The sequence below is a fragment of the Neomonachus schauinslandi genome, chromosome 1 (assembly GCF_002201575.2).
Source record: "Neomonachus schauinslandi chromosome 1, ASM220157v2, whole genome shotgun sequence".
Classification (NCBI taxonomy): domain Eukaryota; kingdom Metazoa; phylum Chordata; class Mammalia; order Carnivora; family Phocidae; genus Neomonachus; species Neomonachus schauinslandi.
This window is the reverse complement of record NC_058403.1, coordinates 56,871,355-56,883,678: the sequence shown is the minus strand read 5'-3', so window position 1 is coordinate 56,883,678 and position 12,324 is coordinate 56,871,355. Positions and strand designations below refer to the sequence as shown.

General features: G+C 34.8%; 1 protein-coding gene across 1 annotated transcript in view; it reads left to right on the top strand.

Moving 5' to 3' along the window:
• SLC9C1 (solute carrier family 9 member C1) overlaps positions 1 to 12,324 on the top strand; it is a 67,277-nt gene that overhangs the window by 5,472 nt on the left and 49,481 nt on the right. Inside the window, exons 4-6 of the mRNA XM_021692679.1 lie at positions 2,561 to 2,726; positions 5,558 to 5,686; positions 7,397 to 7,558. Of these exons, the coding sequence (XP_021548354.1) occupies positions 2,561 to 2,726; positions 5,558 to 5,686; positions 7,397 to 7,558 (457 nt within the window). The remainder of the gene's footprint in view (positions 1 to 2,560; positions 2,727 to 5,557; positions 5,687 to 7,396; positions 7,559 to 12,324) is intronic.

Genomic DNA, 12,324 nt, shown 5'->3' with positions numbered 1-12,324 from the left:
GTCTCAGACATCAACAGAAGAGGGCAAGCTCCAATTTGCCAATGCTTTTTGGCCTGTACCTTCATTGTGTTTGCTCTTGCTTCTTTCAGCCAAAGCGAAGAATGACATGATAACCAAGTCAGTGCTGGAGATAACTTTCCAGTGGTGTGAATTCAGAGAACAGAATTACCGCAGCAACTTTTACAAACAATATGCTTTGTGACTTATTAGGGTGTTGACAACTCTTGGTGGGAGAATAAGGATTTGGGCCTCCTGACCCTCAGTCTTCTTGTCTCAGAGCCTCATCCTAATTTTTCCTTTGAACAGGAGTTAGTGATACAATTCTCCAGACCATCAAAACCTTGCAGTGAGAACCCAGCCATCCTAGAGGTAAATTATGTAGGAGGCGTTGATTTTCTCCCACTGTCCTAATGTCACCAAGGTTTATCCACCAAAGACTCCCTCTCAGGAGCTCCGGGGCTCAACAGGGCCATATAAACACTCCATCATTGTTCTGTCACTTCTAAGATTCAGCAAGAGATGTATTAAGTCACTTAATCAAGTGACTTAACCAAATCCCTTAGCACTAGCACCCCAGCCTCCTGAATTAGAGTCCAGTGTTTATTCCCCAATTCATCATACATGACTGTCCCTGTACAAATGAAGAACAAAGTAATCAGAAGGAAGATAGCTTTTAATATTTTAGTTCTTTTGGATTCTTTTTTTTTTTTAACCATCTTTGGTTTTGCCTCTGTAGGTCCTATGGCAATGCCTCATTGCCTAGCAGGTGATAAATAAACATGTAATAAATGAAGGATTGAGAGCCTGTGTTTTTTCATTAGAAAATGCATGACTTTCCCGATGTAGCAAAAACTGAGACAGGAAACTGGGGGTGTCATTTGATTTTACTTCTCTGGAGAATCGTCTTAAACGAAACTGATTGGTACACTGTTGGTGGCTGTGTTTGTTGGTAAACATTTCTGGAGGGCAGTTTGGCAATCTCTGGGGAAAACCCTAAAATGATGCATGTCTTTAATATTACTTATTGAAATTCTAAAGATATAATTAAGGATGTATGATAAGATTTAGTCACAAGACTCCTATATGCGCGTATACATATATATGGCTGTTTTTATTTAATATTGGTAGTAAGAGCATTTGTCAACATCTTTATGAAATTTTTATAATTTTTCATTTTCATTTTTATTTTATTTTTAAATTGAGGTATAATTGACATACAACATTATATTAGTTTCGGGTGTATATACAACATAATGATTCAGTACTTATATATATTTTGAAATGACCACCAAGATAAGTCTAATTAACATCCATCACCACATAGTTACAAATTTTTTCTTATAACTTTTAATACCTACTCTCTTAGCAACTTTTAAATATACAGTACAGTATTATTAACTATAGTCAGCATGCTATACATTGCATCCCCATGACTTATTTAGAACTGGAAGTTTGTACCCTTTGACCCTCTTCACCTTTCTAGGTCCTATCGAATGCCTCATTGCCTAGCAAATGGTGAATAAACATGTAATAATGTTTCACCCCTTTCACCAAACTCCTGCACCGCCCCCAACTTCTGACAATCGCCAATCTATTCTCTGTGTCTATGAGCTCAGCTTTTTTTAAGAGTTCACATACAAGTGAGATCATACCGTATTTCTCTTTTTCTATCTGACTTATTTCACGCAGCGTAATGCCTTCAGGTTTCATCCATGTTGTCACAAATGGCAAGATTTCCTTCTCTTTTACGGTTGAATAATATTCTATTATATATAATACATATTCTTTATCAACTCCATCTATCGATGGACACAGGTTGCTTCCATGTCTTATTATTGTATATAGCTATTGTAAATAATGTAAATTTACATTACTGTATTGTAAATAATGCTGCAATGAACATGGGGATGCATTTCTGAATTCTTATAGGTAGCTTCAGGCACATCACGTTTTCTAAGCCCATTTGGGAATGAAATCTTGCTACATAGCTGCCACTGGTGTAATAAAAGGAAGCAGAAGGCAATGGTGGGAAAGCAGAAGGCCAGGTTCCAGGTCTAGAATAACAGAAATTTTCTTCCCATCTTTTCTAAAGTGCTCTGCCATTTCTTTACATTCTTTGTATTATCTTATTTTCTCCTTCTTTCCCTCTTTGGTCACTTTTTTCTAACTTGTGTTCTTTCTTTCTATGTTAATAGCCTATGTTTCAGTCCAATGCATAGTTAAATGTGTATATATACGCGTGTGTATATATGGTGTGTGTGCATACACCTTTACACATACATATCTATATTCAACAGCCTTATCAAGAAAATTAAAAGTTCCCTTTTAATTACAATATGGTATTTCCTACAACTGGTATGTCCTAGGTCCTAAGTATCTCGTTGCAATATTTGCCTCTTATTTCCAGAGTTGCAGGCACATATTTGTTAAAGAAGGTAACTTAAAATTTCCCTTTGATGGAATTAGTGTGATTCTGTATCTCCAATAATCCTGATAATCTGCTTTTTAAAATAGGATACAAAGGCAATCTGAATTTTCTACCCATAAAATTTCTTTGCAGGTACTTTTAATTTCAATTCCTGGCTTTTTGATGAATTATATATTAATTCTTTGGTATCTGGCATCTGTGAATAAATTATTTTTGAAAACCACTCCATGGTTATTATTTTCAACTATCCTTGTGAGTTCAGATCCCATGCTGACGGCGGCTGCTATAAGAGACCTTGGTAGGTATATTTTTTTCTTTTTCTATATTTAAAATATCATGTTCTGTACTTAATATATCTAGTTTTAAGATCTTTTGTTCACTGTAGGTTTTCACTATGTGAAATAGGGTTCTGGGACATTGGGGATTGAGCATGGAGATTCGGGATAGTGATGCTTAGAACAAAATGAAATGCCAGTAATGGGCTTACTTAACATATATATATTTCATCCAATTGTGAAATAAAATGGGATTATGTGTAATCCTTGACTTTATACATGCTTCTACTTTGAGCCAACAGTTCCAGGAGTGAACAATTTGCAAATACATTGTGGTGACATTTCCACTGCCCAATACCCCTTTTCCTTTGACAATACTGTCATTAGGATAATGCCATTTGTAAAAAAAATAAATTAATAAATTAAAAAATAAAAAATTTTAAAAAATGCCTTTGGAGTCATCATCACCATTAGGAACCAAAAACTTGAAAAGTCAAAAACAATAAAGTCACTAGTCATACAGTGTTTTCAGTGTGTACTATTTTAGGAGAAATAAATCTATATTTAAAAATAAAATACCAAGTCAACACAACCCCGCCCCCCACAAACACACAAATCTAAGAGCCTCATTCAAGAAAAACGATAACCTAATTTGTTTTCCTCCAGTCACTTTTTAGTAACAAAAATTACAACATTTGTTCTGAAATAGAATTTTAATATGGCATGTGTGCATGTGCACACACAAACAAACACACACGCACTTTCCATTTTATAGCCAGTACAGGGGAAAAAGTTACTTGAGGCAAGTAGAAACAGAATAGAGGAGACACATCAATGTACCTCTATGAATAAAGGAAAGCCAACTCTTCAAAACAAAGAGATTAAGATTGTGAGGTAAGACTTTAGAAGAAGGAAGTGCCAACATCTGTCACCCAACCCTGCCTCTATGGGGACTCTGTCAGTGCCAGCCCCCTTTCTACTCAAAAGATTTGGCAAAGTTCTATGTTACCTGAGAGCATTACATTCTTGACTTTATAATCTTGTAATCTAGTTAGTATTCCACTGATTTCCTGGCCTGTCATTGTTGAATTTAATAATTTAAATAATTTCACTGTGCCTCGGCATGGAGTCAGCTTGAGTTTCCTCTCTCTCTCTTCCTCTGCCCCTTTCCCTGCCCCCACATGCACGTGCTCTCGCTCTCTCTCAAATAAATAAATAAATAAATCTTTTTAAAAAAGATAAGTAATTTCTTTGGGTTAACTTGCAAAGTTATGCTCATACATTTTAGTCATCTTGCCATGACTTTTGGAATTTTGATTTCCTCCTCATTTTGCCTATTTAAAAAAAAATTAAAATGAAAACTAAAGTATTTTTCTCTTGGTAACATTTTTGCCTGAGTTTTCAAAGCAAGATTTTTATATTTGTTTTATTTTACTTTCACACACACATAAAGTCTGCCCAGGCTTATGAGTACATGAGTATATTCACATTGTCTTGAGCTTTTGATGGTCTGTTGACTCCTCGTATGCCCCCATGTCGGTTGTTTATTTTCAAATATTTACATTTGTTATAGTTCATTTTCCAAATTGGAATAGTTATACAACAGGACCAGTTAGGTTTTTCTCAGTAAGGAACAACTCTGAGTTCCAACAACTGAGTAAGAAAAAACACAGTGGCTGAAAAACAACAGTTATTATTTCTCATGAGTCTGGCAGTTATAATGGTATGGCTGAGCTCTGCTGATCTTGGCTGGGCTCACTAATGAATCTACAGTAAGTGAGAGGGTCATCTGGGGGCTCAGTGATCTAGGATGGCCTCAACTGGGAAGATCCATCTTTCTTCCACACATTTCTCACAATCTTCCAGTAGTGCAGCCGGGGAACACTATCATGATGGTGGCAGAGATGCAAGAGACAGGAAGCAAAAATCTTTCTTAAGCCTCTGCTTGTATCATGTCTCATGACAAAACGGGCTGGATCTCTTAGGTGAGAGGAATTGCAGTTTTACAGCAAAGGGCATGGATGCATAAAGAGGTGAAGAATTGGACCATCAAGGCACTTGAGCTTCCACAGGAATAGAATGCCTTGACTTCTCTTCTCTTACAACAGCATACTTACTGTGTTAGATTGTGATCATAAAGTGGTTGGGTGATGTAATAACATTTCCTTCCTATGGCCATCTAGAAAATCATTACAATGCTCAAAGTTATACTTTTGCCACTATAAGCATATTTAATAGAGAAAAATGACAATTGATAGATATCTAAACTATCATCATAAATGGAGGGAAATTAGGATGGGAGTACATAATGTCCAGGTGCTCTCCATTTCATAGAGCTTGATTTCTAAAATCTTTGAAAGGAATGTATAGGAAAGTCAAACAATTTCTAATCATAGAGAGCTTATCCTGACAATTGCCCCAATACTTTGCTTAGGTACCATGTTATAAAGCTTGGCTTATTTATTTCCTTTATCCCTCCATTATTGTTTTTTGTCTTGCCTTAAATACATGATATTGGCTAAATCACCAAATTTAAAAAAACAGTGAATTTCATGTTTTCATCTGGGCTTTAAAACAATGAATGACAGCTCTAGCTGATCATCCTTCTTACATAAACCATGGTCAACCCCAATTAATTTCATTCCTAATTATGGAAGTCTAGACTTAACTTGCAGTTGATACATAATTAAATTTCTTTGAAGGGAGTTTTCAAACATGACTAAAGTTTATTTAAGTACATGGGCAAAGTATGTGATATAAATCTATAGCTAAGAATATACTCCTACTTGATAATAAAATTTTACTCTTTAGTAGTGATTTTCCCACCTTAAACAAAATATTTTCTCTTCCACAGGTCTTTCTAGAAGCCTCATCAATTTAATTAATGGAGAAAGTCTGATGACCTCTATAATGTCTTTGATTTTATTCACTGGTATTGAGGATATTAATGTCAGCCTGCAAAAAAAGGTGAACCATTCTTTAGGTAAGGACTTATTCTTTTTCTAAATTTCTTAAAACCAGAATCCTATATTTTCTAAAAACTGAAATGGATTTTATAATATTTTATCATAAGTTATGCTTATGATATTATGTCACTCAGAGAGCTTTCACCATAGAACTTCCTGCAGATAGGGCCTTCTTGAAGATGATGAAGGTGAGCAACAAAGAGATGTCTATATTCAGAAGCCTCTTAAAAACTCAAGGACCACTGTCTCAGAAAACTGAAAAATACAAAGAGCTATAGTCATACATGCTGATTGGACAGATCCATGCCCAGCCTCCAGCCTGGTCCAGTATTCTACTAGGCTCCATTTAAGATAGTAAAGATTGCCCACATAATTTCAGGGAACCTTATCAGAGTTGGTATCTATGATCTAATCAAGAGAACTTTCTTGATATTCACTGGCAAGCAAAAAAGAAGGGAGGGCTGGGTACTGATATGGAAATTCATTCATTCATTTATACAACAATTATTTATTGATATGTACTATGTGATAGTTCCTATTCTAGGCCTCATGTTTCAGCCATGAACATAATAGCCCTTGCTTTCACAGAGCTTGCTTCATAATTTTGATAAAATTAATGGAACAGAATTTTGTGTTTAAGTTTCAGAGGAGTAAAAACCATAAATAATCATTCTATGTAAATAATAACAGTAACAACTACAATAATAAAAACTCTGCTGAAGGATGAAGAGAACTGTGAACTTATTTCCTCAGCCACGAGAGATTTCTCTGAATTTTTAATAGATTTGAAAGAAAAATTTCCTTTAAGAAAAAAAAGATGCTTAATAAGATTTACTGATATTTCATTTATATCAATTGACATAATAGTGAATCAATAATTTTCATAATAATTATTTTTAAAAGTCATGTAATTATTTAAATAATGTTGCTCCATCTTTGAAGTTAGCACATATTTCATAAAGGGGAAACCTAAGAAGAGTTACTGCACTCACAGGTTTGTCCTTTCCAACTTGCATGTTAAGAGTTTAAAAACACTGTAAGAAATAATGGATTTGTTTTTTCTTGGCCTAATAATTCCATTCAGTAAACATTTTACTGAATAGAAATTATTTTTTTTCCTTAAAAAGAAAGCAGCTTTCAAATGGGTCTTCTAACTCCAATCCCCTACCTCCTTCTGAAATCAGAGTCTACCTCTGCTCTGTTTCAGTTGCAGAAGGTGCTAGACTCCCCAGATTACCATTATGGCTTAACTCCATGCCTAGAGCAGGTGTGACCTAGAGAAACCAATCAGTTAGTTTGGCAAGCCAAAACAATGCAGGAGATTCACTCCGCTGGGACCCAGAGGCATTCCTTTTTCTGTATTTCCTGTATGTACCTTGATAGATATAAAATATAAGTTCCAAGAGTTTGGGGACTTTCTACTTCTTACTCAACTGCATCTCCAAAATTTATTGCATTGTATGGCACTGAATACATGTGTATTTCTTAATGGGCACTGAAAAAAAGCTCTTAAACCAAACTGACTAAATTTTGCAAACTTCTATATGGCTTTCAGCATTTGAATACAAACTGTTTCAATTTAGGAATAAGAAAATACCATACATACAAATGGCGATGAGCTATTTTTAAAGATAAGGACAAAAAGAAAAGTTGACCCAGAGTATCACTTAAAATTAAGATCAAGTAAGTTCTATTAACTATTTTCTGTTTACTCCCCTTTCTTGCAGCCTTTGACATCCTGCTTGAAATTTGGTCTTATTTTCTAGCCAGTTTCTTGTTTGGAATTCTAAGTTCAAAACTGATTCAACTGTGGATGTCTACTGTTTTTGGAGATGATGTCAATCACATAAGCCTCAGCTTTTCAATTCTGTACCTCATCTTTTTAATTTGTAAGTCTGGGGCTTATGCCTAAAACTAAGTGACAGAAAAATGCAAAACAGAGATTTGGGAAAATGCATACCAGGCAAAGTTTGTAAACAAAAAAAACAAAAAAACAAAAAATTCAACTTGTCTAGGAGGAATATTTTTGTTAAAATAACCTATCAAAGAGATGAAAATATTACATCTATACAACAGAAATCAATGTCTCAAGATACATAAAGCAAATACTATTACAAAAGCCAAAAGAATTTGACAAAATCATAATTACAATGAGATACTTTAGCATGCCTTTCCCAGATAATTTCATAACCAGTCGGACAAAAAATGATGGCTATAAACAGATATAAATAAAAACTTAAATGCTTGGTTAACAGGATATAAAGTTTTATCTCCCCAAAGAGAATGCATATCCTTTACACATACTTGTAGACCATTTATAGAAATGAACTAGACTTGAAGAGCATTTTAATAAAATCTGAAACACTGTTCAATCACAATGCATTCACAACTTACTAATTACAAAAGGAGGGCCTTTAAAAATAATCATTCTAATAGCCTGAAATTAAATATACTTTTCTTGATAAATTTTAGCTCAAAAAGGAAATCAAAATAGAACTTACAGATTAAGACTAAATATTAGAAAATCTATCAATGTTAATCCATTTGCCACCACTTCTTCCTCACAGAAGAATGGCAGATATTAATAATTCACCATATTATTGTTCTCTAGTGCAGCCTCAGAATGTCATTCAAGACAGCCCTGTAAATGACTTGGAGTTAGCATGTGCAATAAATGATACCTAGTTACCTAGTTACAAACTTATACTATGCCCTTCCATTTACATTTAAGAGCAAGCCAATGTTGCCTTTTCTCATATCCATGATTTCTCTGGAAGCTTTAGCTAAGGCAATAAGAAAAAGAAAGAAGGAAAGAAGGAAAGAAAAAGAAAGAAAGAAAGAAAGAAAAAGAAAGGAAGGAAGGAAGGAAAAGAAAAGAGAGGAAGGAAGACATTTATCCATAATTTTGAAAGAGAAAATTATATTAGTGACAACATTTTAGATTACATAGAAAACCCAAAAACATTAACTAATAAACTAAGCCCAAAAGGCTTTTTAATAGCTTGATATAAGATAAATACAGAAAAAAATAGTGTTCTTATAAGCCAGCAGTAGCTAGTTAGAAAATATAATGAAAATTTGATTCTCTTTACATTGACAAAACATTACAAAATATAAAGGAATAAACTGAACAAGAAGTTTGAGCCTAATATGGAGAACTATTTAAGTTTACTAAGAAATATAAAATTTGAATAAATCAAGACAGAAAAAATCTTTTTAGAAATGCTAGAGTAACAAGATTCATTATTTTCATGTCTGAGGAAGGAAAGGCCGAATGTAGGATCTTGAGGCTTCCTAACTAATCAGTAGATTAAAGTCAATTAAAGTCAAGTGAGTTTACAGAATCAAGTTAATTAATTAATAGACAGCAAGAGAACGGTCAGTACAGATACATTCATTGCATACTACTTTAATTGTGGATACCTAAATTTCTACAAAAAATATATCCTAGCAAATATAATTCCCTCTAACATTATTTAGTAAGTGAACATAGCCTCAAGATTAAGGGTTATACCCCCCCAAAATAATTTTAAACTTTTAGAGTTAAAATGTCTCTATAAATATTTTATTTTTTTTTTTTTAAAGATTTTATTTATTTATTTGACAGAGGGAGACACAGCGAGAGCAGGAACACAAGCAGGGGGAGTGGGAGAGGGAGAAGCAGGCTTCCCGCTGAGCAGGGAGCCCAATGTGGGGCTCCATCCCACGACCCTGGGATCAGGACCTGAGCCGAAGGCAGACACTTAACTGACTGAGCCACCCCGGTGCCCCTCTATAAACATTTTAGAAAGAAAACTTCTAAAGCAGAATTTCATGAAAATGAGGTACAGAGTAAATATAAATCTAATGTAAAAAGACTTTCACTCTGACCTGACTTAATGTTTATATTATTAGTATCTTCAAGATATTCACCACAAATATTTTCCAAGTTTCACTACTACCTAATAAATGACTATGACTAGTCCAGGACTTGATCTCCTCAAAGTGCCTATGTCCACACTTCCCTCTTATTTTATAATTCAAAACTAACTAAACAAAGTGTTAGTTTCTGGCTTAGGTACCATTTCTAGCCAGGATTAAAATGAAGAATATAAAACTTGTAATTTTCCATCTCTGGAAGGGAAGACTCAGTAATGTGATAAGGATACTAACTTTACAAAATTAAAATGTATCACAATCTGAATCAAACAATGATAGCAATTGGGGAGGTTGAAATTTTACCGACCAATTTAAAATATCATCTGGAAATACTGATGGTGAAAACAGACAAGATAACTTTAAGAAAAATCAAGAACTTTCTCTCCTAGGTAGGTATTAAACATTTAACAAGCCACCAGTAATTAAAACACAACTGTTGCAATAAAGTAATGTAAAGTAAGCCAAAAAATGGAGGGGCAAAGAACTGATCCAAATATGCCTGGCAATTGATAAATACGGCAATATGATAAAAAGTGGCATGTCCACAATATTCTTTTACTATTAAAACAAAATTTTTTAATTTTTATTTATTAACTAGAACAATGTCTGCTAAACAATAAGTGAAAAAAGCAGCTTATTACAGAACACTATTACTGTATAATCTCATTATAGCTTTTTTTAAATGTGTGACTTTGTGTGCATGCATGTCGTGTATATATGCCATCATGAGTATTCACTGGGTACTCCACTCCTCTTAAAGATCTTGATCCAATTATCTTAAATTCCCAATTCTATAGCCTACGAGCACCCAAGGATTTCATGATTCCTGAAAATTTCTGGAGTTTAGTTTCTCATGATCTCTGCTACTTCCTTTTTTATTTTTTTAAGATTTTATTTATTTATTTGACAGAGAGAGACACAGTGAGAGAGGGAACACAAGCAGGGGGAGTGGGAGAGGGAGAAGCAGGCTTCCAGCCGAGCAGGGAGCCCGATGCGGGACTCGATCCCAGGACCCTGAGATCACAACCCGCGCCGAAGGCAGACGCTTAACGACTGAGCCACCCAAGCACCCCATGCTACTTCCTTTTAAATATAGAGAAGTTTTGGTTCTTAGTAAATTTTACTGAAGATGGGGACAAGGGAGCTCACAAGGGAAGTTACATTATGTAATTCATGGCTCTATGAGATCTGATAGCTCCCTTTAATTCCTCACTTTTCCATGTTTCCTGCTTAATTCTTATCACTTGTGTCCAGTATAGAAATTCAGCAGGTATCCTTTAATGCTTAATGCTGCCCTTTGGGTCTCATTCTCTATTCTCAACTAACTTATCAACTTATTTCTTCTAAACAAATACAGTCCTCTCCATTTTAGAAATTCTAATACAAATTTTTTTTTCTTTTTTTTTTTTATTCTTATGTTAATCCCCATACATACATCATTAGTTTTAGATGTAGTGTTCCATGATTCATTTTTTGTGCATAACACCCAGTGCTCCATGCAGAATGTGCCCTCCTCAATACCCATTACCAGGCTAACCCATCCTCCCACCCCCCTCCCCTCTAATACAAATTTTCTTTAAAATTATAATTATCTTCCTTGACTTACAATGGGGTTATATCTCAATACACCATTGTAAGTTGAAAATATAAGTCAAAAATGCATTTAGTACACCTCACCTACCAAACATCATAGCTTAGCCCAGTCTACTTTAAACATGCTCAGAATACTTACATTGGCCTACAGTTAGGAAAATCATCTCACACAAAGCCTATTTTATGACAAAGAGTTGGATATCTCATGTAATTTATTGAGTGCTGTACTGAATGTGAGAAACAGAGTGGTTGTGTTGGTGCAGAATGGTTGTAAGCATATCGGTTGTTCACCCTCACGATGGCCTGGCTGACCAGGAGGTGCAGCTCACTGTCACTGCCCAGCATCACGAGAGGCTCTTACCACAAATTGCTAGCCTTAGAAAAGATCAATACTCAAAATTCTAAGTACTGTTTCTACTGGATGCACACTGCTTTTGCACGACTGTAACGCTGAAAAATTGCAAGTCGAAACTTCTTAAGTTAGGGATGGTCTGTACTTGAAGTCTTGGTAGTTGAATTATGGGTCCTCTTTTAAAAAATATATATATATAATCTTTATACTGTACCGTATTATTTGAATTTTTTACAGTGGTAATATACTACTTTCATAAGCAAGGGGGGATATAACTCTAATACTACTACTTTTAAGAATATTCCAATTTTTTATGCTTTTCAGTCCCGCACAGTAAATGTACCAAAACAATATTAAGCTGGAGAAGTATAGCCATATGAGGTTTCTGCTGGATCGACTCCCTTAGTCCTGCCACAAAATCAAACCATTTCTCTCTCCCATTGTCTCCTAAGAAGAAAGCATATGAAATGGGCTAGTCCACAAAGAACTCACTGGCTCACTTCCATTTCATTCCTCCATAGCCCCTCTGAAAAAATTAGACCAATAGAGGGTGCTCAAGCCGCAGTGGGGCACATGAAGAGTTTTGTGAGCTTCATATTGTTGGCAATGATCTGAAGCCAAAGCAGTGCAAGGATGTTCAGTATAGATTTGACAACACAGTTGGATGTGAATCTGAGGAGAAAGAAGGACAAGGTGGTGGTAATAATCTGCAATATAATCCAGTTGAAACCAAGTAGGGTATCCTCTCTATAAAGTTACTATACTATCGAGATATCTGATATTTTCATCTCG